This window comes from Diaporthe amygdali (genome assembly GCF_026229845.1).
Source record: "Diaporthe amygdali strain CAA958 chromosome Unknown NODE_9_length_1275696_cov_64_842800, whole genome shotgun sequence".
Classification (NCBI taxonomy): Eukaryota; Fungi; Ascomycota; class Sordariomycetes; order Diaporthales; family Diaporthaceae; genus Diaporthe; species Diaporthe amygdali.
Genome location: NW_026517029.1, coordinates 451,644 through 475,701, shown reverse-complemented (window position 1 = coordinate 475,701; position 24,058 = coordinate 451,644). Strand labels below are relative to the sequence as shown.

General features: G+C 51.4%; 9 protein-coding genes across 9 annotated transcripts; 3 read left to right on the top strand and 6 right to left on the bottom strand.

Annotated features, from left to right (window-relative positions):
• Positions 1 to 1,436: 1,436 nt before the first annotated feature.
• J7T55_012945 (phosphomevalonate kinase) lies at positions 1,437 to 3,057 on the top strand (the record flags this gene model as incomplete). Its single annotated transcript, XM_053141584.1, has 2 exons — positions 1,437 to 1,711; positions 1,983 to 3,057. The coding sequence occupies 2 exons, from the start codon at positions 1,437 to 1,439 to the stop codon at positions 3,055 to 3,057; spliced, it is 1,350 nt and encodes a 449-aa protein (XP_052995292.1).
• Positions 3,058 to 3,876: 819 nt separating this feature from the next.
• Positions 3,877 to 4,521, bottom strand: J7T55_012944 (uncharacterized protein; the record flags this gene model as incomplete). Its single annotated transcript, XM_053141583.1, has 3 exons — positions 3,877 to 4,159; positions 4,296 to 4,354; positions 4,411 to 4,521. 3 exons carry the CDS (start codon positions 4,519 to 4,521, stop codon positions 3,877 to 3,879), a joined length of 453 nt encoding a protein of 150 aa, XP_052995291.1.
• Positions 4,522 to 5,532: 1,011 nt separating this feature from the next.
• J7T55_012943 (ldehyde dehydrogenase) lies at positions 5,533 to 7,093 on the bottom strand (the record flags this gene model as incomplete). Its single annotated transcript, XM_053141582.1, has 3 exons — positions 5,533 to 5,646; positions 5,707 to 6,591; positions 6,689 to 7,093. The coding sequence occupies 3 exons, from the start codon at positions 7,091 to 7,093 to the stop codon at positions 5,533 to 5,535; spliced, it is 1,404 nt and encodes a 467-aa protein (XP_052995290.1).
• A 480-nt stretch (positions 7,094 to 7,573) lies between these two features.
• On the top strand, positions 7,574 to 8,569 carry J7T55_012942 (pre-rrna-processing protein esf2; the record flags this gene model as incomplete). Its single annotated transcript, XM_053141581.1, has 1 exon — positions 7,574 to 8,569. One exon carries the CDS (start codon positions 7,574 to 7,576, stop codon positions 8,567 to 8,569), a length of 996 nt encoding a protein of 331 aa, XP_052995289.1.
• Positions 8,570 to 9,442: 873 nt separating this feature from the next.
• On the bottom strand, positions 9,443 to 11,020 carry J7T55_012941 (nonsense-mediated mrna decay protein 3; the record flags this gene model as incomplete). Its single annotated transcript, XM_053141580.1, has 1 exon — positions 9,443 to 11,020. One exon carries the CDS (start codon positions 11,018 to 11,020, stop codon positions 9,443 to 9,445), a length of 1,578 nt encoding a protein of 525 aa, XP_052995288.1.
• A 557-nt stretch (positions 11,021 to 11,577) lies between these two features.
• Positions 11,578 to 12,560, bottom strand: J7T55_012940 (uncharacterized protein; the record flags this gene model as incomplete). Its single annotated transcript, XM_053141579.1, has 4 exons — positions 11,578 to 11,650; positions 11,890 to 11,902; positions 11,960 to 12,281; positions 12,531 to 12,560. The coding sequence occupies 4 exons, from the start codon at positions 12,558 to 12,560 to the stop codon at positions 11,578 to 11,580; spliced, it is 438 nt and encodes a 145-aa protein (XP_052995287.1).
• Positions 12,561 to 14,312: 1,752 nt separating this feature from the next.
• J7T55_012939 (polygalacturonase 5) lies at positions 14,313 to 15,535 on the top strand (the record flags this gene model as incomplete). Its single annotated transcript, XM_053141578.1, has 3 exons — positions 14,313 to 14,528; positions 14,581 to 15,162; positions 15,215 to 15,535. The coding sequence occupies 3 exons, from the start codon at positions 14,313 to 14,315 to the stop codon at positions 15,533 to 15,535; spliced, it is 1,119 nt and encodes a 372-aa protein (XP_052995286.1).
• A 438-nt stretch (positions 15,536 to 15,973) lies between these two features.
• On the bottom strand, positions 15,974 to 18,078 carry J7T55_012938 (gmc oxidoreductase protein; the record flags this gene model as incomplete). Its single annotated transcript, XM_053141577.1, has 3 exons — positions 15,974 to 16,023; positions 16,240 to 17,704; positions 17,755 to 18,078. 3 exons carry the CDS (start codon positions 18,076 to 18,078, stop codon positions 15,974 to 15,976), a joined length of 1,839 nt encoding a protein of 612 aa, XP_052995285.1.
• Positions 18,079 to 19,993: 1,915 nt separating this feature from the next.
• Positions 19,994 to 22,459, bottom strand: J7T55_012937 (exo-beta-D-glucosaminidase; the record flags this gene model as incomplete). Its single annotated transcript, XM_053141575.1, has 2 exons — positions 19,994 to 20,099; positions 20,367 to 22,459. The coding sequence occupies 2 exons, from the start codon at positions 22,457 to 22,459 to the stop codon at positions 19,994 to 19,996; spliced, it is 2,199 nt and encodes a 732-aa protein (XP_052995284.1).
• Positions 22,460 to 24,058: the final 1,599 nt, after the last annotated feature.

Sequence of the window (24,058 nt, the reverse complement as noted above, 5' to 3'; positions counted from 1 at the left end):
GAGGTCCATCCTGAACCGAACTTCAGTTCAGGATCATCTACTGATCAGGCAAAGTCCAACCCATATAATATACAACTTGCCTCCGTGTTCGCGCGGAAGAAGTGGGCTCTTCAGAATGTTGAATGCAGGCCAGATCGTACACACTGAACACCAGCGCAGATTAAGACTGGAAGTGGAAGAAGAAGCAACCGAAACCTGTCTTCGGAGACAATGTGACGGCCTTATGCAGAGACGGTATCAAAGCATGACAAGCGCCGACGTCGACGTTAGTCATTCTGTCACGACTCAAAGAGCCTCGAAGTCGTTATTTCATTCACATGGGTTGTAGGTCAGTAGGGTTAGGGTAGTATTGCTATCTGACCCCGATGCTTCATGTCGACCATATAGCCTTGTCCCGCTGGGCACGGACAGAGTCGGTCAGAGTTGAGGACGAGGAGAGCGAAGATGCTGTCCTGGAAGTGTATTCCGTCCCTGGTCGATCACTGGCCGTGGCTGCTTGCCCAATGGGGCCGGTATGAGGCTCTTCCCGTGTAAGTTGTTCCTACGATGACGACCTATTCGAGCATGCTGCATGAGATTGCATTTGTACTGGGCTGCCCGTTTTACTATTTGTACCACGAGCTGTACAGACAAAGAGCCCAAGCTTGGCAATCAATCCGTCATGGTGACTTCACTGGTTGTAGTGGCCTGGGTGCATACTAAGAAGGCATATTTGAGTTCAACGGCTGCCACTAGCTGGCTGGCTAGCAACGGCACCTGGATGTACCACAGTAGCTGCTCACGATGAGACGAGCTGAGCTTCGCTTCCTGGGTGTCTGAGCTCTCTGGGCTGTTCGATAGGGTTACCACATGTGGCAATGACGGTGGGGGAATCGAAGGAAAAGGGGTGCAAGCCTGTCTGAAAAGGGGCCAGACTCTCACTGATCGCATGTGCATGCAGGACTTGCCCCGCAGCCCCCCACAGCACTTTGGGTGCCTTATGTATGCATGGACTAGGAGCTTCTCAACCCCAATTGAAGCTCCCCCTCCATCCAGCGTTGCCCGAGATCACCATTTCCATGTGTGCCTGAAGATCCCATGTCATATGTGTGCACCACCTCTGCGATTAAACTTTGAGGATCGCCGCTGTCGTCATTGAGGGCATCGTGTCACTCACACAGGGCAAGTTGACGCCTGCATCTGGCGGGGCCCCGCCGATCTCGCTTGCTCATTTCACGTCCCTCGGGGTCCTCCCAAGCTGACCTCGACTGAGACTGTATTGTATCCATTGTACCGCCAAGGAGCCCTGTACCTACACAAGAGTCCCACCAGACTGACTGCATCCCGATTCCCGCATCCCATATAACAGCATACCTGAGTGCTCAACCTTCAGGGACAGACACCCGCAGCATCCGTCTCGTCATCAAATACCACACTTATCACACACACACCGCACCATGACCGTCCAGTCCGAGAACCCCACGACCGCCGTGTCCGCCCCTGGCAAGGTGCTGCTCGCCGGTGGCTACCTCGTCACCGACAGAGACTACACCGGCCTTGTCTTCGGCCTCAACGCCCGCATCAATGTCGTCGCGCGAGGCATCCCCACCTCCCAGGGCGTCCAGCTGACCGAGATTGTCGTCGAGAGTCCCCAATTCATCGGCGGAATCTGGCGCTATGGCTATCATCTTGCCCCTGAGGACGGCGGCATAACTGTCACTCAGCTGCAGGTGTAAGTGACGTCTCGTCTGAGAATAAGCTGCCTATATGCTTCAGCCTCAAAACCTTGTTCTGATCTTTCTGGCCCCTCCACCTCCTCCCCCAGAATCACTGCTTCACTGCTTCACTGCCTCACTGCTTCAGATACTCACATTCATGTGCATTCGCTGTCGTGTTGTATGAATGAGATATGTCCCCAGCCAAACCCCGGCTGGCCATGGAGCACGCCAATTCTAGATCAACTCGTCAACCTGGACTTTCATCGCAACTAACCTCCATAAAAGCGGCTCGACATACCAAGCCAACCCTTTCATCGAGACAACTCTCACCTACGCGCTCACATATATATCGCGCGTAGCCCACCAACGGCCGGCCCACAGCATCAAATCCGCCAGGCTCACCATCCTCGCCGACACGGACTACTACTCCGCCTCATCATCATCCACCGCTGCTGGCCCATCCAGCAACAGGTTCATTCCCTTCGGCACGTCTCTGAAAGACGCCAAAAAGACCGGCCTCGGCTCCTCGGCCGCGCTCGTCACGAGCCTGACGGCCGCTCTGCTGTCCCACTACCTGGACCCCATCCACTTCGACCTGGGCACCGACAAGGGCCGTACCGTGCTGCACAACCTCGCCCAGGCGGCTCACTGCCGCGCTCAGGGCAAGATCGGCTCCGGCTTCGACGTTGCCGCCGCCGTCCACGGAAGCTGCCTTTACCGGCGCTTCTCACCCTCCGTCCTGGACGCGGTCCCGCAACCGGGCCAACCGCACTTCGGCACCAAGCTGGAGGAAGCCATCAACGGCAGGCGGTGGGACACTGAGATCCACAAGGACAAGGTCAGCCTGCCGCGCGGCGTCGCCATGCGGATGGTCGACGTCGAGTGCGGCTCGCAGACCGTCGGCATGGTCAAGGCCGTCAACGCGTGGCGCGCGACCGACCCGCAGGGCTCCAAGGCGCTGTGGGACGAGCTGCAGGGCAGGAACGAGACCCTGGCGCGCGTCTTGGCCGAGGGGAGGCTGGACGACCTGCCCGCCGCCCTCGCCGCAAGCAGGGAGCTGGTCCGCAGCATGGGGGCAAAGTCCGGCGTGCCAATCGAGCCCGAGGCCCAGACGGAGCTCATCGACGCCCTGTCAGCACTCGACGGCGTGTACGGCGGTGTGGTGCCCGGCGCGGGCGGGTTCGATGCCGTGTCTTTGTTGGTCAGGGACGACGAGGAGACGGTTGCGCGGCTGGAGCGCTTCCTGGAGGAGTGGTCTGGGAAGAAAAAGGACAGCAAGGTCAAGCTGCTCGGGGTCAAGGGCGAGCTAGAGGGAGTCAGGGTTGAGAAACTGCGGGAATTCGATGGGTGGCTTTCTTGACGTTGCTTTCTGGCATGCAAATCGCGCGGCCCTTCTGCCCTTCTCATAAAACTGTTTCGCTTGCGCCCAAAAAGGGGAGGTCCGAGTCCAACATGTCCTAATATACCACGAAGCCAGTAGGGCGAACAGGAAAAGCAATTGTGTTCAAGACCAATGTTGACGCTTGTTATTGAATCGAAGCTGCTTAATTTCTAGCTTCGCGTGCTTGAATTATGGAGGTTGGGTCCCCAGCGGATATGATATGTGAGTAATGCTACAGTAATTCGTCTCAAAAGATCGTTTCTCATGGCTGGACATCCCCCGCCCAAGAAAATGTATCTTCTCCAAAAGTTTCTCTATCTGACAGCCGGATCAGGGTGCCGATTCCAAAAATGAGTGAAAGAACAGAATAGTCAGTTTCCTGCACTCCCTTGTCTCTTGGCGACCCAGACCCACGACCCAGATCACACTGTTCCCTGTTTTGCTTGAACAAGGCCTCAAAATGATGTTGATAACAAGTGTATGGTTTCTGAGTCGTCATCCGGGTGACTTGGTCCGTCTTCTCAATCTTCTGTCATTTCTTTCCGGTTCCAGGCGAGGTCGTAATCATTCCGCAACATTATTCCTTCTAGTCTCGGGTAATTCATGATCGTACAATAGCATTATACTGGGCTATCTGGAGTTTCTTGCCGTTGGAATTTGCAAGGCCAGTAATCGTAATACCAATTAGACAAAAGAACCAACTCAGGCTCCTTCACCTTGTTGCTGTGGTATTCATGGTGGTGGTGGTAAGCTTCAGTTCGTCTAGTTCAGGATGGGTCATGAGAGAGGGATCAGGCTCTAGATGAGTGTCTCCTTCGCTAGATCGCAGCCGTGGTCGCTTCCACCGCTCGAGGACGCTGTCGTGTGGCTCAGCTGGGAAGCACTGTCCTCCGCCGCAAAAGACTGCGTGATTGAAGGCCTCGAGGCGCTCAGCGGGGACGATGTGAGGCCGCGGTAGCCAGCGCGGGTCTTGTTTGGCCGGGCTGGCTTCTGGTGGAGGTCATGTTGCTGCTGTTGTGCAAGCTGGGCGTCGATGGTGGAAAAACGGCTGGCTATAGCTTTCTCACGGAGGACCTGGAGCCTACAAGCTGGTGTCAGCATTGTGCCAAATTAAGTTTCCATGGTTTTCCGTTTTAAGGGGGGAGGGCGGGGAGGGGGAAGGCTCGCCGGTGCAGCGACTCTTTACAGCTTGGACGGCATTTCAACAGAAGACTTACTCATCCTCACTAAGGCCTTTGATGTTTGTGGTGACATGTCTGAAGGCAAACGGCTCGGACTGCGGTACTGTCAGTATCGTGAGAAGAGGACACCAGGAAGCGGATGATGTCTCACAATCTGGATTGAGCGCCTCTTCTTCTCCTTGCGTAGGCGACGGTTGACTACGTTCTTCACCACACTCTGGACACGCGCGAGACGCAGCTTGAAGGAGTTGCAAACCTGCATTTTGGATGGCGTCGATGATCTTGCTTTGGAGGAAAGTCTAAGGAATGGCGGGAAAAGAAAAAGGCGAGTCGTAATCAATATTTTGTTGCTTAGGTCTTGAGGGAGTGACAATTGAGAGTTCGAAGAGAGTGTGACAAAGTTGGCTTGGGACGAGATGCCAATTCGAAAGGAGGGACGACTCGTCAGTAAAAGAAGGCGACGATACCCTTGTGGGAGAATCGAAGAAAGGGAAGCTTTCCCTCTGCGACTTGGGTGGTTGGTCGAAGGGAAGGTCGAGCTGGGAGATGGCGTTGCTCAGAAGGCTGACCAGGCAGCTAGATAGGGCAAACGATTGACAGGTACAGAAGATTTTGGATGCCAAGTCGGTCGAGAATATAGGGACCAAGTAGAGCTGATAGCTTGCAGCAGAAGTTAAAGCAGCGGAATGTACAAGCGATCAAGACTCGGACGCCAAAGTGGTCGTGAGCAAATGAGCGCGATGATAGTGAACAAAGGAGTGGCCTAGATCGACCAGTAAAATGTGATACATCCCGAGGAGAGGGGTTCACGAGGCTCGAATGTCCAAATTAAGAAGTGATTGCCTTGATCTAGAGGAATACAAAGGAAGAGACTCGAGGACGGCCGCGCAGGTCTTACAGAGGTTTGACACCTTACCGTCAAAGAAGAAAGCTCTGGACGGTCCAGGTGTGGCTCGCTCGAGGGATAATCCACTGCTGCAAACAACATCTGCGAAGGGGTGGTGGATGAGTCGCCCTTCTCAGCAAGATGTGTTGGAATGTTTGGTTTGATGTTTGGCAAGCTCACGGCCACCTGATGGAATGCGCACGCGTTAAGAGGAAGAACGCGAGGCAGACGCGTGTGTTTAATTGGTTTCGCTCGCGCCAGAATTGAATCACGAGGGAGCAAGTGAGTGTGATTGAGATGAACAGTGCCGTGCATGTGGTGCGATTTGATCTAGGCTGTTCGTAAAGGCATCCCTTGCCTCGGCCGATTTCTCACCACCATCTCACCTTATTTGGGGTAGTCCTTCAGGTGGAAGCTCTTCAGCTTAACAAACTGGTCGAAACCAAATCGGCTCAATGTCTGTCCCTTGCCTGAGTTCTTCCAACCAGTCCACGCCAGATCCTGCAGGTGTCATCGTCAGTGGGGGCGGTATTTCATCATCGGGTCTCAGCAACAACTTACGCGACTAGGGAAGTCACAACGATTGACAAATACGGTACCCGCCTCGACCTCTTCACTCAGCTCATAGGCCTTGGCAGTGTCCTTGGTCCAGATGCTGGCTGTCAAACCAAACTCGCTGTCATTCATGAGCTTGACAGCCTCTTCGTCGTTCTTGACCTTCATCACAGGAACGACGGGACCGAACGTCTCCTCCGTCATGACTGCCATCTCGTGTGTGACACCGGTCAGTAATGTCGGCTTCACGAAGTTGCCCTTCGGAGGAGGGTTGCTGAACGATTCGTTCTCAGGCGTGGCATCCTTCGCGCCCTTGTCCAGTGCGTCTTTGATATGCGCCTCAATAGCTGCCTTTGACCTCGTTGAGATGACGGGGCCAACGTTTGTGCTCTTGTCAAATGGATCGCCAAGCTTGTAACCCTTGAGGACGTTCTGCACAGCCTCGACGAATTGGTCGTGAATCTTCTCATCGACATAGACCCGTTCGATGGAGCAGCAGCTCTGGCCGGAGTTGAACACAGCTCCGTCGACAATTTCCTCTGCCGCCCAAGCTATATCCACGTCACTTCTTACATAGGCAGGGTCCTTGCCACCGAGTTCCAGGCCAACACCCACAATGCGGTCTGAAGCTGCTTTTTGCACGGCAAGACCGCCAGCAACTGAGCCGGTGAAGCAGACCAGAGACACCAGAGGGTTCCGGACAAGGGACTCAATCGTAGTGGGTGAGCCGCTGTGGAAATACTGAAGGACTCCAGAGGGTAGGCCCGCCTGGGTGAAGGCTTTGGATACCTGCTCTACAATTGTGGGCGTTTGCGGTGAAGGCTTCAGGATGACTGTGTTGCCAGACAGGAGAGCAGGGATGAGGGAGTTGACGAGGATGAGATACGGATACTGATCAGTCAGTCTTTGTGAATCTCGCCTTTCGGACGCTTTGGTGGACCTCGCCAGGGGGTCAGGCAATCAAGGGAGCCGTTGGCACATAACTCACGTTCCACGCGAAGAGGACAAGCACTGGCCCGACAGGGACCTTGCGAATGAACCTCTTGAAACCCTTCTCGGCCTCTCCATCGGTGTCCTTGAGCACCTCATCACTTATCTTGACGAGATATTCGGACCGGCTGATGGCTGTGGCAACTTCCTTTGCTGTATAAGCAATAGGTCTACCCATCTGGGTAGTCAACTCGAGGGCCAGCTCATCTGTGCTGTCGCCAAGCAGTTTGAGCGCCTTCTTGATGATGGTCTGTCTTTCCGCCAGAGATGTCTTGCTCCACGTCTTGAAAGCATCGGCGGAAGTCTTGGGCAAGTTCTCTATCTCCTCGGCAGAGGGGCCATTGCGGGTGATGATGGCTTCGTTGGTGTTGGGGGAGATGGTCTTTATGACTTCGACAGACATTTTGGATACTAGTAACAAGCGGCGAGAGCAAGTGTATGGTTATTAATGAGCTGGGTCAAAGGCGGAAGAAGGCGTGTTGTGTGTCCCAGGGGTCCTGGCTGAATCATATACAAATAGATTTTCTAGTTCCTGGTGTCGAATGCTTGGATCGCTCGTGCTTGTTATCCATCGCCTGGCCCGACCCCTCCATGACTTTGCTCTGAATGACGCCCGTCCCGTTGAGGTCGCCCCACGGAGCCGATCTCGGCCACCCTCGATAAGATAAGGATTAGTGGGGCATGCAGGCGGAAACTTGGAATTTTGGCGGGCAGCTGCAGGGGCCCCACTGAAATTTTGAGGCAACATCCTCGAAAGCTGTAAGAAGATTTCCAATTCATTTGACAGGCCGAATCGCCACCACACAATCCATATCTACGATCCATAGCGCCCTGATTCATTCAGTCAGCCGCTTCCGACACTCACCTGCGTGCAAATCACACCATGGCGCCCGAGAAGCGGAACCAGTTCCTCGATGCCGAGGACAGCGACGATGATGCCGTCCAGGACAACTCTGAAGACGAACTGCAAAAGGGTGGACGCTCGGCAAAGAGGCGCAGAGTAGAAGATGATAGCGACTTGGACGACGAGGAGTTCAGCGACGACGCCGGCCCAGACGCCGAGGGCAGTGACAGTGAACCTGAAGATGGCGAGAGCAATAAGCCACAAAAGCCAGATACTGGCAAAAAGAGACGTGAAGAGTCAGGGTCGAGAGAAGAGGACAGCAACACACAGCCTGATGACATCCGCCTTGTCAAACCCTTATTGAAGAAGAACCCAGTTGCCACAGAAGCCGCCATCAAAAAGTCTGGCGTTGTATACATCTCGCGCATCCCACCCTTCATGAAGCCCCACAAGCTGCGCTCCCTCCTCGGAAACTACGGCACGATCAACCGAATTTTTCTCGCCCCCGAAGACCCTATGGCACACCAGCGGCGGGTACGTAACGGTGGAAACAAGAAGAAGATGTACACCGAGGGCTGGGTGGAGTTTGTGAGCAAGAAGGACGCTAAGGCTGTGTGTGAAATGTTGAACGCGCAGACAATCGGCGGCAAGAAGGGGAGTTACTACAGGGACGACATATGGACATTGAAATACTTGAATGGGTTCAAGTGGCATCATCTGACGGAACAGATCGCTGCGGAGAATGCAGAGAGGAGCAGCAGGATGATGGCAGAGCTCACGAGGGAGAAGAAAGGAAACAAGGACTTTGTGCAGAGGGTGGAGAGAGCAAAGATGCTGGATGGTATACAGAGCAAGAAGGTCCAGAAGAAAGGCTCGAACGACGGGGGGGCGGAAGCAGATGCGCTCACGCCCGCAGCCGAAGCGACTGCCACTGAGAAGCCCAGAAAGTTCAAGCAGACCTCGTTGGCACAGAAGAAAGCGGCGGAATCAACTCAACCTCAGAAAGCGAGCAAAGCGCTCAGCAAGGTTTTCTAAACCTGTCCGCAGGAAGAAAGACACCCACTTGTGTTGATGTGCATCAAGTGGCCTAGAACAACCGCAACCTGGTCAGTAAAGCACGGCGCCCGATGCCACAAGGCTGCTTCGTCGCATATGTATATATATATGCCCTTGCGAGACACCGCTGTGGCTCCGGTATGTGTCGTCTCCACGGATCTCAAGTCAAGACCGCTCAGCGCATCCCTCTGGCTTTCTCCCCTGTGCGAGCTGTGGATTTCACCGAAGGGCAGCTACAAAATGCCACGGACATGGTCGTCTGCACCAGGTTGTGTACAGGAACCATGTGTTCCGTGAACAAGGGGCGACTTAGATCCAGCGTTACGGTAACCTCGAACGTTGAGCCTCGCCGTTCAGTACTGAGAGTTACAGCATGGGATGGATGATGGTGGACAGCTCTTACAGCAAGGCAGGGAAGCGGCCGGCTCAGGGATGAGTAAAGCAGAGATATGAGGACTCGTTGTGGCAGTGTTCACTAATCTCCAGAATAAACACAAACGGATGGCGGGATTTTATGCGTAATAGCTAAGCGAATCGGGGCCTCCTGGTGCTCTCTGCGGTCGAATTGGTAGTAAAGACTATGAGGATGGGTTCTTGAGTTATTGAGACAATCACGAGGTCGTATTGTGTTACTCTAGACGCCGACGCTCTGGTCAAAGATTCATTCGAGAAACTCTATGAGCACCACGTGGAGGTGGAGTCACACAATGAGGAGTCAGAAGCCCGGTGATGTAGTCATGTATCATATTCATCTAACGCGCCCATTGACGCAGTTGTGTGCCCTGTGACAGCCAAATCCCACCGTGCTAGAACGGTCTCTTTGAAGCAGTTCGCCAATGCGAGGAAGTCTCTCTACTCTTGATCCTGCATCGTCATCTCCTCAAATTCATCCAACAATTCGTCCATGTTCACCTTCGGCACTTCGTCATCGTCACTGGCGCCAGTTGCCTCCGTATCCGCAACACTCTGGCCGTCCACGTCCATTTCACCCTCCTGCTTCTTCTTATTCTTGTTGGTGTTCTTGTACAACGCCAACGCTGCGCGCAGCTCCTCATCCTCTTCAACATCACGCAGGAACGCCTCGTATTCGTTATCCAGGCGTTCCTGGTCTGCCTTCTTGGGTAGCAACTCGCCCTCGTCCTTCTCCATACGCTTGAGGCGCCACTTTCTGTTGCGGTGCTTGCGCTTACGCGGGAAGTGCTTCTTCACCAGTACGACGTCTGGTATTCTTGAGCCGTAAGTGTGGGAGTTCTCGATCGCCTCGAACTGGGGGTTGTTGAAGTTGGTACCCGTGAGCATGTAGCCCATGACTGAGTCGCCAGGGTTGAGGAAGTGACCCAGGTGCGTCCGTACGTTGTAGGTCGTCTCCATATTATCTACCCTCGTCACCTCGACGTCCGCAACAAGCCATTTACCCTTCTGGGGGCCCGTGGGTTCGATATTTAGTACCATGAACTCGACGAGGTCGGGTGCGTCGGAGAGGGAGAAGAATGGCACACGCCAGTAGATGTCGGGACGTAGCTCGGCTGTTTGGAGGGTGTTTGGGTCGAGGAAGTTGACAGAGGTACCAATCTTGTGGCACAGGACCAGTGGCGAGATGTTGCCAAGCTGCTTTGCCATAGTGATTGGAAGCGCGACGAGGTCGTCTTTGCAGATTGGCACCAATTCGACGGAGAAGGCAAACTTGTAGCTCTTTTTCGAGGTGTGAATATCTTCGGAAATAAGCTCTTGACTCTTGACAACGTTGATTGGCACCACCGACTTCAAGAAATCGACGAACTTCTCGGCCTGATTTCGTTGGGAGAAGAAGAAATCGATACCGTCCTTTGTTTCCTTGATGTTGATCGTGTCGCGATGGGCGCCGTGTTTCAGGATCAGTTGCTCCAAGAACAGGAAGGTTCTCTTGTGCAAGACCTTTTGCCGCACCTGTACGCACGCTCTCCAGACGTTGGCTGTGTATGACTTTGCGCAGTCGGGACACTGCTGGTAAGCGACGACGTAGACGATTTCGAAACTCTGCTGCAGCAGGACGCCGTCCGACACAGCATCTTGCACTGTGAGCTTAACTTTTATTCTTCGGGAGTGTGGCTCGGTCCAGATGAAGCTGGCGTCGATTATTCGAGTCTTCCCGAGGCCCCGCAGCTTCTTCAGACACAAAGCAAGCAGTTCTCTCGATTCTGGCGCGGCGACTAGCCAACTGTTGGGGGGCAGGAGCCAACGATCGCAGTCTCTGCAGAAGTTGAGGACGGCCTCCCGCTGGATGCCTTGTGATATGTCGTTGGTCAGCTTGACGCAGTCATAACAGAGGGCGCCGGCGGCTGTGGTTCCGTCGATGGGTGCGCCGCAGTTGCAGCAGAGGATGGTTGCGCCGTTCATTGCAGTCCCCGTGGGGGCTGCAATGGAGATGGCACCTTCCATATCCACGTCCATGGTCGCTTGGCTCGTGGAAAGATGGTGGTGTGTGTGAAAGGTGATGTGATCTCTTGTCAAAGTTTCTGGGTGGCGCCGAAAGGGAAATAGGAATAATGGGTGGAATGCGCTGCAGTCCCCTCCAAAAATTCCACGGGCGCCCCACCAAGTTTGGATTGATAAGCATGCACTGGAGCCGATAAGACTTTTCCCAGTCCTGGGTCTCCACCTGCAGCTCTGGTGGCGATTTGGCGCTGCTCACTTCACATTGTGGGACTCGACTCTGCGGGCCAGTTGACTCAGCAACCAAAATCGAAATGTCAACTTGAACATCTGGACTAAATAGCCTTCTTCAAAGGAGACTTTCAATCCTTCTAGATTCCCAAGCCCGTCATTTGCCTGCTCCGGTGGCTTAGTACCAAGCGTCAAATCTGCACCAAGCCCTGTCGTTTCGTTCTTAGCAATCCGCAACACATCACCCTGATCACGCGTGCTAACTGACATTTTCGTATGAATCAGAAGGCGGAAAATAGGGCTAGTAGAGTCTGACAAAGTATACCCGATCTCATTGTCACTGCTCAAAAGATATCTTTCAGATATGCGGTCTTGACGATGAGCGTCCAGTCTCCTAATACTCCGTACACGAAATTGCTAATGCTTCCAAGTAACTCATGCATGCTGGTTCGATTACATGGGAAATGTACAGTATCTAAGACGAAAATGAGAAAAGCTGTCTGACTCCAGTCAACTTACTGTGACACAATGTCTGGCACAGCATGAGAGGCCAGAACCAGTACGCCATTCATGGACAAAATGCGACGCTGGCAACCTTGGAGTGCTAGACAGCCAGCCAACATAGATAGAGCTGATTACGTCCTCCTCCCACATACTTCGATACATACTCTGGGTAACAACAGTCAGCCATGCCAGGAACTTTTTCCCACTATTGAATAAACTTACGTAGCCCATCTGTCACAGCATCGATCACAACATCGGTCGCAGCACCGATCACAACACCGATCACAGCATCGATCGCAGCATCGATCGCAGCACCTGTCGCAGCACCTGTCACAACACCGGTCGCAGCACCGGTCGCAGAGCCGGTCACAGAATCTATCGCAGCATCGGTCGAAGAAGCACCAGCTTTCCCAGAAATCGGACAAGCAGTCCCAGATTCCTTCCTGGGATGTGTTTGTCTCGCGGCTTCTCCGGAGTTTGCGGGACATGAGTACTTCAACGTCGGATCTGCCATGATAGGCACAGCTCTCTGGCAGAGAATCGCCTTGAATTCGTTCAGGTTGGTATCGGGCCGTCATTGGCGCAACAGATTGCGGCTGCGCGGTTGTTGGCGTCAAGAGCTCGATTGTGTCATCGCGAGGAATTCCGACGACCAAACGAAACGGTCGGGGTGCCATAGCTGCGCAGGAAAGAAGAAAAACGGAGGGGGAAAAAAGAAAACCTCTGAATATTAAATGAAATGTGAAAGAGCATGTACAGCTGGTTGATTCATTGAGGGAAGAATGAAGCTTACTTGCGACGCTGGTTGCTGGCTGTCATACATATCGTCCAGAATGTAATGAAGTTCTAACGGCTTTTTGAGATCAAAGCCAATCTCTGAAGTCAATTCGCGTTGGCACTTCTCGGGTGCGCCGCTTAACGGCGTAGATCAGATGAAACTCTCGCTGATGTTTAATTGCTTATAGGGCGGGTTCTGGGTTAAACCACCCCAACGGCTTCTTCGAAACATCATAGGTCGGGAGGCTTGTCTTCCTTGCACCTTCTCGGCGAAAGCACGGGAAAAACATCAGATGGCCTTGCCCAGCACATCTAGGGTGCCATGAGAAACATAGCAGATCTGCCTGAGTATATTGAACTGTCTGTTCATTCTATAAATGGAACGGCAGTTGATGTCGACAACAGCGCCTGGGGAATAACAAGAACCTGGAACAATCATCGGGTCACGCTACGAACGATATTGTAAATCACGCGCTGAAACGTACGGTCATTCGTTGCAATGCCAAGCTAAAGTGCGAAAAAGACAAATTGATTTATCACAATGAGTCCCAAATCACCTTAGAGGCCAGTCACTCAGGCCAGCTGTTGTGTTACACTTCGGGGAAACTTTCACCGACTGGCTGCAATGCAGTATGCCTCATTGTGGAAGCCAACACATCTGTCTGCCTGTCTGAGAATAGAAACATGTGACAGAGCTTCCAATTTTGGAGGTCTCGGTGTGTTCGGGCTTGCAGGAAGAACGATCAGAAGCAAAGGAATATGTGTTGGTGCGTACGTGCAGACATGCCGTTTAGTCCTGATCAACTGCCTGTCCTGTTGAATATGAATCAAAATTGAGACATCTACCAAGTCAGCTCGTACCTGTACTTTCTATAATTCATATCATTTTTATCGTTGATCTTTTCTGATTCCATGTAGATCTCATCACCATGAGGACTGCCGGGGCTCACCAAGTGTCTTCCTGGGTGCATTTGTTCTGGACGAGTTGATTGTGAATATGAATTGTTTGTGCAGTAATGCTACCGCGTACAGGCCCAACAACGCTAATGTCGAAAACGCCTGTACATAACATACAATGTTAAAAAAGTGTATAAATGTAGTATGGTTGAGAATTTGCTGGGGGCAATCAAAGTAATAAAAAAAAGAGATGGTCACCGAAACACGTAGACTGGGTTATGGTGAGAATGCAAGTCGCAGCCATGGAGCTTCGACTGACCGTCTCCACAATTAGTGTCGAATCCTCGAAAATTGCCCCTGGATCAAAGCAGATGCACCCGCTTGGGTTTAATGGCCTCCCCCTCGCGTCGGGAAACGGATGCAGGCTAAACCAGTATTTCCCCTGCTTCATTATGAACCTGGAGCTTTCCCCCACGTCCAGATATTCAATTTCAGATCCTCTGAATCGATACTGTCAGAAACAACTTGATTCGATGAGTGGCTCTAGCCTGTCCGCATCTGAGGTTGGCGTTGTTATCTGCGGCTCGTCTTCGCTTTTGGTCGCCAAAGCTTGTTGACCGGAGTTGCTTCCGAAGAAACAACAAAAATTCCACGAATCCGGGATAATGAAATTTGGTAGGGGTCGCTTCTCCACCACAACGCATCATGCCCCTTTCACAACTGGGTGCGCTCTCCAGGGGTCCAAGTCGAGCAAATTCGCATCACCCGATTCAAGGCCATGGAGGAGTGTGTGGCTTTTTAAAGAGGACGTCTTCTGCAATCCGTGCGCCCTTATTGATCCATAGATGATCTTCTTAACCATCTTAACCATCCGTCAAATCTGACCCGTTAGGTCGCCAAGATGCCAAGATCTCTCGTCGCCGCAGCCGCCTTGCTGGGGCTCGCCTCAGGCGCCTTGGCTGCTGACAACACCACCTTCGACTGCACGTTCAGTGGCCCAGACGGCTATCTACAAATCAGCCAGGCCAAGAACTCTTGCTCCAACATTGTCCTTGACAGCCTCCAGATTCCTGGCGGTGTGACTTTGAATCTCGAGAAGCTCAACGACGGCACAACCGTGAGCACCGTCCTGGTTGTAATGGCGAGCTCTATACTAACAACTGGCTCAGGTCACCTTCGAGGGCCGGACTACTTGGGCTTACGCCGAGTGGGAAGGAAGCTTATTCTCTGTCTCGGGCAACAATATCACCGTTAAGGGCGCACCCGGATCTGTTCTCGACGGGCAGGGTGCCCTCTGGTGGGATAGCCTGGGGGGCAACGGCGGCGTTGTGAAACCAAAATTCTTCAAGGCGAACAACCTAAATGACTCCGTCCTTGACAGCATTAATATCCTTAATGCGCCCAAGAACTTCTTCAGTATCAACTACGTGAACAACCTGCTGGTCACGGATGTCGTTTGCAACAATACTGCCGGCGATGAGCTCAACGCCGATGGAGATACTTTGGGGCACAATACCGATGCATTCGACATTAATAATGCCGACGGCGTAGTGATCCAGAATGCGAGGGTATGGAATCAGGATGACTGTGTCGCGGTGAACTCGGGCCAGAATGTCCTGTTCAAGGACGCATTATGCAGCGGTGGGCATGGAGGTTCCATCGGCTCTGTTGGCGGCCGCACAAACAACATCGTCAATAACATCACTTTTGAGAATATCTTGTTCGAGAAATCTCAGCAGTCCGTCAGAATTGTAGGTCGAATATTCCACCCGTGGTTGATGATTCAGCTAATTGTAATTGCAGAAAACCATTTCCAATGCTACAGGAGAGGTCTCGAACATCACCTATCGCAACATCGTCATCGATAGCGAGTCTGACAATGCGGACTATGGAATCATTGTGACGCAGTCATACAACGGCGTTAAGGGCAACCCCACTAATGGCGTGCCGATCAAGAATTTTATCCTCCAGAACGTCACAGGCTCAGTCAACAAGAATGCACTCAATGTCTATATTGAGTGTGGCGATGGCAGCTGCTCCGACTGGACCTGGACGGATGTTAAGATAACGGGCGGCAAGAATGCTACCAACTGCCAGAATGTTCCTGAGGGCATATCGTGCTAAGTAGCTACGCCTGAGATTTCAGAGAGACGGTGGGGCCGTGTCGACGGATTGCACTTCGGCTGTATATATTTGGCAAATATATCGAGGCCAATATGAAGGTATTGCGAAAAGGCTTCATATAAACACACATAGAATCAGACCTTGTCACCAATCGTGCGTGTCCTCAACAATGCCTCAAACCAGGAGTCAACAGGCTTTCGATGTGTGAAATGTGCCCAAATTGTGCACCAAACACACCACGTCTAATGGTTACTCAGCCTCAGGTGCTCTCGATGTAATATCGATAGCAATGTCCAATAACCCGTGTATCAAATTTGCGCTGTCGAAGACTGGCTGACCGTCACACACCCTCAACTGAGTCGAACTCCTTTGAGGCCAATCACAAGCAGCAGTGCCGCTGAAGCTTGTGCTCGAGTCCTCGCCTAACGGCCCGCGGCTCTATCTGCCTGAGGACCCGTGTTCGAAGGTGAGATCTCGGACAACCCCGACTAGAGAAGGTCAGGTAGTCTTCGGCAGTTTGACAACCAGTGAATATGTAATATTATATTATGTACTTTGGTGTGCAAAATCGGCGTACTGATTTACAAAATACAGCCTCCAGAAATATTGCAGGCTATCTTCTCAGCGAGAGCGTCTTATCAATTCCGTGTTAGTGTCATACCGTGACTAGGATACAGAAGGCATGTTGGAGAATAAAGACTTACAGATGGTTGACTGAGGATGCCCCGGTGGCAATAATGGAAAAGTCGACGCATCGACAACGCGAAGACCCTGCACTCCGATCACTTTTGCTTCGGAATCCACGACGGAATTAGGATCATCGATCTTTCCCATTGCACAAGTACAGGCAGCATGCCAAATAGTGTTGAACGAGTTACGAATGAAGCTCTCAATCTCCGCGTCGGTAGAAATTTCGGAACCGGGAAATACTTCCTCGCCAATGACGAGGCCCTGCAGAGCGGCCGTTCCCCAGAATTCTCGGGCCCGTTTGACGCCCGCTATCATCATATCCATGTCGGCTTGATTCGTCAGCCACTCGGGATTTATCGACGGGTGTACACTTGTGTCGGCGGAGGTTATGGTGACACTTCCTCGCGAGATGGGAGAGGCGAGGATGACACCGATGGACGCATAATTTGTGCCATCAAAAGGATCCATAAGCTTGTAGACCTCCTGCTCATTGACGTACGAATTAACTGTCATATATTCGAGTTCCGGCCAATCATCTGGGTACGCTTTGAGGACGCCATTGGTCGCGTTACTCCAACTGGCTCTCAAGTCTTGTGGTACTTTCTCCCAGCCTAGGACATCGCAATTGGGGCTCGAGTAGATTCCAGTGGCTGGATAGCTGTTGAAAAGAGCTTGTTGGCCGTAGAGAAACGAGGGGTAGCGTAAAGAAGAACTGGTTTGAGCGTTGATAGGGTATGCTAACGTGACCCAGACGTGGTCTTGCATTCCCTTGCCCACCCCGGGTCGGTCAGCAATGACCTCTATGCCCAATGAGGTCAAAGTATCAGCAGGGCCGACACCAGATGCCATTAGAATCTGCGGAGACGCAAAGGCACCCGTGGAAACGATCACTTCCTTTTTCGCTGTCAAAGTGTATTGAAAGCCTTGTGTGTCAACCAAAACTCCGGTAGCTTTCTTGTTAGAATCAAATAAGATCTTCTTGGTCATAGTTAGGTGATAGACTTGATAAGCATTGTATTGCAATGCCTGCCGCATGAATGCAGTCTCCGAGGACGATCTGAGCATTGTGCCGCTGTCAATGGTGAACATGCTGTATGCATAACCAAGTAAACTTCCACTCTGGAAACCATCGATGCCCGATAGGTTCATCTGCTTCATGCCTTCGACTGCGAAAGTCCCGTACGCTGAGGGTGAGTTTGGAAACCCTACAGATAGAGGACCCGTACCGTCTCCCATCACGGTCTCGTCGTATTGAGGCGTTGAGTTTGCAAATCGAACACTCATATCTGGCGCACTGAAATTGATACTTTTCTCGAAATACGGTAGTAGGTTCTCAAAAGTGTAGTTCTGGTCCCCAACTTGGTCTGCCCATTTCTGGTAAGATGCAGTGGTGCCCCGTTGGTAGATCATTGCATTCCTCGCCGAGCTGCCACCGAGTGTTTTGCCTCGCGCATAGTGTAAGGACGCGTTGTTCGCACCCTGAGCGCCATCAGCATAGATTTGGCAGGTATCGGAAGGCTGGGACTTACTGCTTGAGGTGTCGTCATGTATCCCCAATCGATCAACGGCTGCCAGTCTAGAGCAGACTTTCCAGCATAATTAACACCCGGACCTGGCACTTGAGACCCATTTCCGTTGGAAATCTCATAAAAAGTGCCTGCTTCAACCACTGCCACGCTTCCTGCGTCCTGCTCGACAAGTCTAGTTGCAATGGTGAGACCTGCGGTTCCGCCACCAACAACAACGTAGTCGAATGTCGCATTGAGGCCTGGTACCCCGAACGAGGAGCCAAGGAGCTTTGCTTGCACAAACTCAGCCGAGGTGGCAAGCAGCCACAATTTGACAAAGATCATACTGGAGACAAACAAGACTGACACGTGGGGACGGAGGTCTGAGATTAGAAATGAAACATTCAGTGATGTTAAGTCAATCCTGAAGTCCAGCGCGAGAACAGAGCGCTCACAAAACACAGATCACGGTTGCACCCAATCAGGATGACGAAGACGCAAACCCAGCGTACTAGACTGTAGAAACATTATCTGGACGTATGTGGCTGGACCCTGACATTGCAGACTTTATCGCCCTCGTCTTTCCGTCACACTGAATTCAATAATACAGTTCCGATGTCTCTGGTAGGCCAAGCCGATTCGTCCATTTCGGTCATTACTAGGGCTCAGATCTAGCGGATGCTTATTCCGGATCAAGGAGGTTGTTGAGAAAGGATCAGTGAGATCGGCTAGGGCGCTACGGGAGAGGCGTTCGTCCCTCAATATTCTCTGAAGGGGTCTTCCTTGGCGGGCTTCTGCTGGGTCAGGGGTTCATCAGGACGGCCATTTCAAAAAGTGGTGACGAACTGTAAGATTGTGAGAGTCAATGCGGCGCACCGGGAACTTCACGCAGGCATGTGGGACTGTGCAAGTTGCAATCTATTCGCATCTGACGCCAATCTAGGAACTTCTCCGCAGGATCTCCGCTTATACACACCCTTCCACGGCCAGGTTTTCTCCCTGCATAGCGTGACGAATTTTAGGTTGGCCCATACTTTTCCTCTGGAACTCGTATTTAGCCTTAAGAGGTCAATATTCGCTACGACGTGTCGTCCGTCCAGAATGGTTGGCCTGGGTTCGTGTGCCCTGTCAAATCGAGCAAAAGCATGAAGCACACCACATCAGGGAGTCTGAAGAGTCGGACACTGGACTGTGTGTCAACGGTCAACATTCATTCATTCATTTGTTCTACTCTGATTCTAACAATCTCTCAGGCCAAGAATATGGTTTCATCGTCCTGAGCTGGCCTTTCAACGGCTGCAACTAGACCGTAGCGCGAGACTCGGAACCTTCCCCCGCTGGCTAAGCAGTAGTTTATTTCGTTACTTCGTTACATGAGGCTTTTGCAGGCGTTTGCCATGGTTCCCCCTTTTCTGCATCGACGTAAACACCAGTGGTAGTGCCCAAGACTTTCCGATAACGGGTTGCCTCTACCTAAGGAACTGATAAAACACCCTTACATTGGGTCGAGGATGGGACTTCACCGTTTCGTTTTTGAGATGGCCGTGGATGGACAAAGGGATTAACTTTCTGCAAAGTTTTGCTGATGATATGCGTCCTCAGAAGGGGTAAGACCTTCATCTCCGAGCCGCACCAACGGGCAGTACAACTGCACTTGATCCCTGACCAAGTGATCTTGTTTGAGAACGCAGACATTCGAAATATCCGGCGATCTCACTGAGTAAGAAGTCAAATTCGGCTCTGATGCTGCAAAAGACTAAACCAGAACAAATGTAAAGCCGAAAGTAAAGACAAACAATTGGACAGACAGACCAATGTCTTTTCTCGGTGCTTCCCTTTTCTTTTCTTCAAAAATGGCAAAGAGTTCTGCTCTAATGAATTTCTATTTCCTAGCGTGAGTCGATAGGACCTCTACTCCTGGGAATCCGAGCAGACGCATCATATACCTAAGTACACAATGCGACTCGCCGCAATTAACCTTAAGAAAGCCAGCCAGACCCTATCCGATAGGAATCTCGATTTCGTGAACATTCTTCCCATGGACAAACACGGCATTTGCATCTTGTAATTCCTTCATAACGTCCGCATAGAGAACCATTTTCTCATGAGGCCACAGAGTGACGTAGTTATCCGACCATTTCAAAGGAGTGACATGTGCCCATTCAAGCTGGCCCGGTATCTCATTTTTGCTCTGCTGCACCAAACTTAATCGGATAAAGACTGCAGGGAAGGGCGAGAGATTCTCCAAAGTGACAGTGACTCAGCGCATGTTGGTTCTGTCCATTGCCGCTGAGATTGACACATTAGCTGGGAGAATTCCATTTAAGGCAGTGTAGTCGGCGTATTTCTCGACCGGCGTGTAGTACCTGTTCAGCTTTTGTCAGACAAATTTGCCAACCACGATAATGTAGAGTGGAAACAGCGATGCGTCAACATCAGACGCAGACATGGAAATTACTGTGATCGGTAAGGGGAGAGACGAAAGACCTTCCAGTCAACATACAATAAAGTACGAGAGCCATGAGGTTGAGGGTTTTCTTCTTTTTTTATGGGGGGGGGGGGTCTTGTTGGATATGACCTACCAGTTTGATCTGTGCCAAATCAGTTTATCAGATTTATTTGACAACCAATACACGTTCCGACTTAGCAGTTTGTTGTCGCTGCCATTTTTAAGAACCAGACGGAGGAGCACCATATCCCGTATATGTTTTAACTCCTTGATCTTGAAGAGTCTTCTGCTGGAATTGGGTGTCGTGAAAAGCTGTACCGTCCTTTTCAAGACGCGGTTGCCGTGCAGATCAATAACATCTAGCTCAAGAATTCTGGACCCTTGCTTGTTCGCAGAACGGTTGATTATGGACACTTCCTTGTGCACATAGTCATATGCTACATGCTCGAAGCGGTTCCCTGTCTTTGCGCCAAAGTACGATCCGGCTGGGTGTAAGTAATAATCGAACAGCTCCCAGTGAAGACTGGGCCAAGCACTGTTTAGGAGCCAGTAGATCAACCCCGTTGCAGGTCGTTTCGCAGACCAGTTCGAAGAGTAGGCCTCGAACTGAGCCCTCGTTGCCTCATAATCCATCATCTGAGCGCTGAGGAGGTACTCTGACAATCCTCTCGGTGCGCCAAATCGACGCCAAAGGGCCTTGTTGTAGATTTTTCTGCTTGAGAACGAATCTGCAGGCGACATGTGGTAAAGATCCTTGCTGGGTCTCCGCCAGAGGTCATTGATTCCAGGCCAGTCGAGAAATTGCGATAAACTTTGAAGTTCTGGTGTGCCAACTCCTGAACCCAGTTCGGAGCCGAAGCCAAATGCTGCGCCCAACCGATTTTCGTACCAGTAATTTGGAGGGACCCAACTATAGGGGCCCTCCATTTTGAGACCTGAGGGATCGAGGCCCCTTGGGTGTCCCCGCTTTGAAGCGGCAGCGAGGATGGGGGTTTCCCAATGGCAGTCATACAACGCGTCCAAGTAGATGGACGTGGCTCTTTTGTTGGGCCATAAGTCGCTTCCAATCAGGAATCCAAGCACAGCTGGGTGAGTCTGCATCATCTCTGCCTCATGTCTCATGCTGGCGTTCGCTGTGATATAGTCATTCGGGCCCCAGAGAGAATCTGATAGTCCTTCCTCCTCGGTATAGCTCCATGCTTCCCATTTGTCACAGCATTCCCAGCCTGGAAGAATCATAATTCCCAGGCGATCGCATATATCATACAGCTCAGGATGCTCCATATTCCCTTCAAGACGAATAGTATTCAACCCAATATCAAGAATATACTCGGCAATACTTGTGAAGCGCGAGGAGTCCCACCGAAGAAAAATATCAGGTGCATACCCTGCGCCAATCACTTGAAAGGGAAAGCCGTTTACCTCAAACACTCTGTCGTTGTAATTGTTGAGGCGCGAGGTGACCTTGCGAAATCCGAATGTGCTGTTGCGCCGATCAGAGGTTATGTTCTCAACTGACACGCTCAGATGAGCCGCGAAAAGTGGCTGAGCTCCCCATTGCCTGGGCCACCAAATGTCTGCTTCCGTAAATGGTATATCAAGATCTATTTTTAGCTCTTTCGAAGCAAATGGGGCCAAAGATATGGTCCGAGAAGAAGTTTCTCTTGCACTCGGACCATTCTTTTCTCCTGTCGTAGTGTTTCTCGAGGGTCGCTCTTGATCGACATGTATCGACGAGGTACCGACCTGAGAGATGCCTTCGGTCGTGCTGGATTCAGATCCAGACCTGAAAACACTGGCCATTGGGAGGACCTCTATTGTGTGTTTCTCAAGATTGCGGGCAAGTGCTCGGACAGACACTCGGGCTAAAGTACCAGATGTCTTGAACTCTGTCGTGACGCTGAGAGGTCCCAATGCCGCCGGCCCTGTCTGTTTGACATTAACATCTCTCCAAACACCAGAGCCATGATCTGGTGGAGCAGGGTTCCAGTCATTAAATCCCTGGGCCAAATCGTGATTATAGTCGGTGGGGTGAACTCTGATTAGTAGCGCATTGATATCTGACGCCATTGGTGTGATGTCGTATGCATGGCCACCATAGGAGCCTGACTGGAATTCCTTGTTTGCGATCTGCCATCCATTAAAAAATATGTCGGCTTTTGAAGTGATGCCGTTTGTTTCGAGTAGGTAGTGCTTCCTGTGGTCTGGATCTAGGAAGAATTCTTGACGATAAAGCCACGGTTCTTTCCAACTCTTGTTTGCTCTGTAGGCTTCCATATTGTCTCCAGTGAAAATATGAGCAAGGTCATTCCAAGGACTCACGCCTGCGGCCTGCAAGCAACCGATGAGAGTGCATCTCGAAACTGGGACATGATGCCAGTAGGCCAGTTTCCCGTTGCCAGGCATCGAAATATTGGAAGCATGCTAAGCACACTTGAGTCAATATCATTTCAGGGAAATAATTATACAGTAATTAGGAAGCGAAAAATAAAACTCCGCTGCGTATTGCAAATGAGAGGAATGATGCGCGTGGAAAACCATAACATGACGGAGGGTATCGTTAGGCAACAGAATGGCTTCTTGAGATTGTCTTTGTTCTAGATACTATTGTCTCTTACGACGAGTAAAAGACCAAAGACCTCACAGGTCACCGGTGGTATAAACGTCTCCTGCTGCCCTTAGAAACAGAGAACAGTCGGTAATATCTAACAGTCTTGGGAGATATTGTAAGGAGAGAAATTAGGCTTCGGCGAGGGTAGCTGCTCTCAATAAGCTTTGGAGTGCGGCGCTTTTGCAGCAGGTTATACAGATAATAGAGGTTAAAAAGTACTTACATCGGATAAAAGAGATTGAGGAGCCAGGTCCCAGCTTGGAATTGGCATTACCTCGCTGTTATTGGACACAAGCAGGGGCAAAAGCTTTTTGGCTAGCATCTTCCTCGCGAACTGTATATCAAAACAGCTTGAGAAAAGAGGTATGGAGCATATTTCTGGGGAAACTTCTTGGACAGGAACAGACAGAAACAAATAGTTTACGCCGCACGCTCGAGCCGACTAGTCATGCTTGGCGAATACACCATGTTGCAGGTGATAAATGCGCGGCTGCCGGCAAGTGAAAGCCCTTGTAGCTTTGGCCCAAAACTTAGCTGTTGCTTAGATGCTTCGCTAAGCATTATAGGTTCGCCATCAAGGCGATACAAAAAAAAAGGCTCTGTGCTGTCAATGGCAGGCGTTTCATTTCCTCTATATTTGAGGAAAACGGGATAACCCACTCCGAAAAGATTATATAAGTAGTGCGCCTTTTCCCTTTACCAGACAAAAATTGATTACAGCAAGAGTCCACCTGGTCCCTTCCCAGTCTTCTCCGACCTCTACCTAATGAAGGCCCCAAACGCTGGATTACCTACTCCATTGATTTACCGGGTCTAATACTGGACCGCTTGTCTACCGAATGAGTTGCTTAGGCGCTCTATTGGACCGCCGTTAGAAACTTGACATGAGTCTCCCGTTCCAGTGCTACAAATTAATTCAGATCAGTGGGAAAATGGGTTTATATCTGCTTAGCTAGTAGTAGCTTTCGATGAAGCTGGCCCATGTGACCTCCTTAGGTCCTGCGCTTGGGCGCCCAAGCAAGATGATCAAGCTCTCCGGGACATTTGGCAGGGCTGGGCTCATGCAGTGATAATATACTATGTGGCCGTGGGCCTCTCAACAACACGCACATATGTCTCAGACACGGTGGAGAGCATTCAGATGCTAGGTAATTGTATTTCAGGGACCGTTCTGTGACCGGCATCATAGATCCGCATCCGGACGAACATGTATTGGAAATGAGTAACGCCTTACCTCAGTGTCGCACAAAAGCTACCGTAGCCCT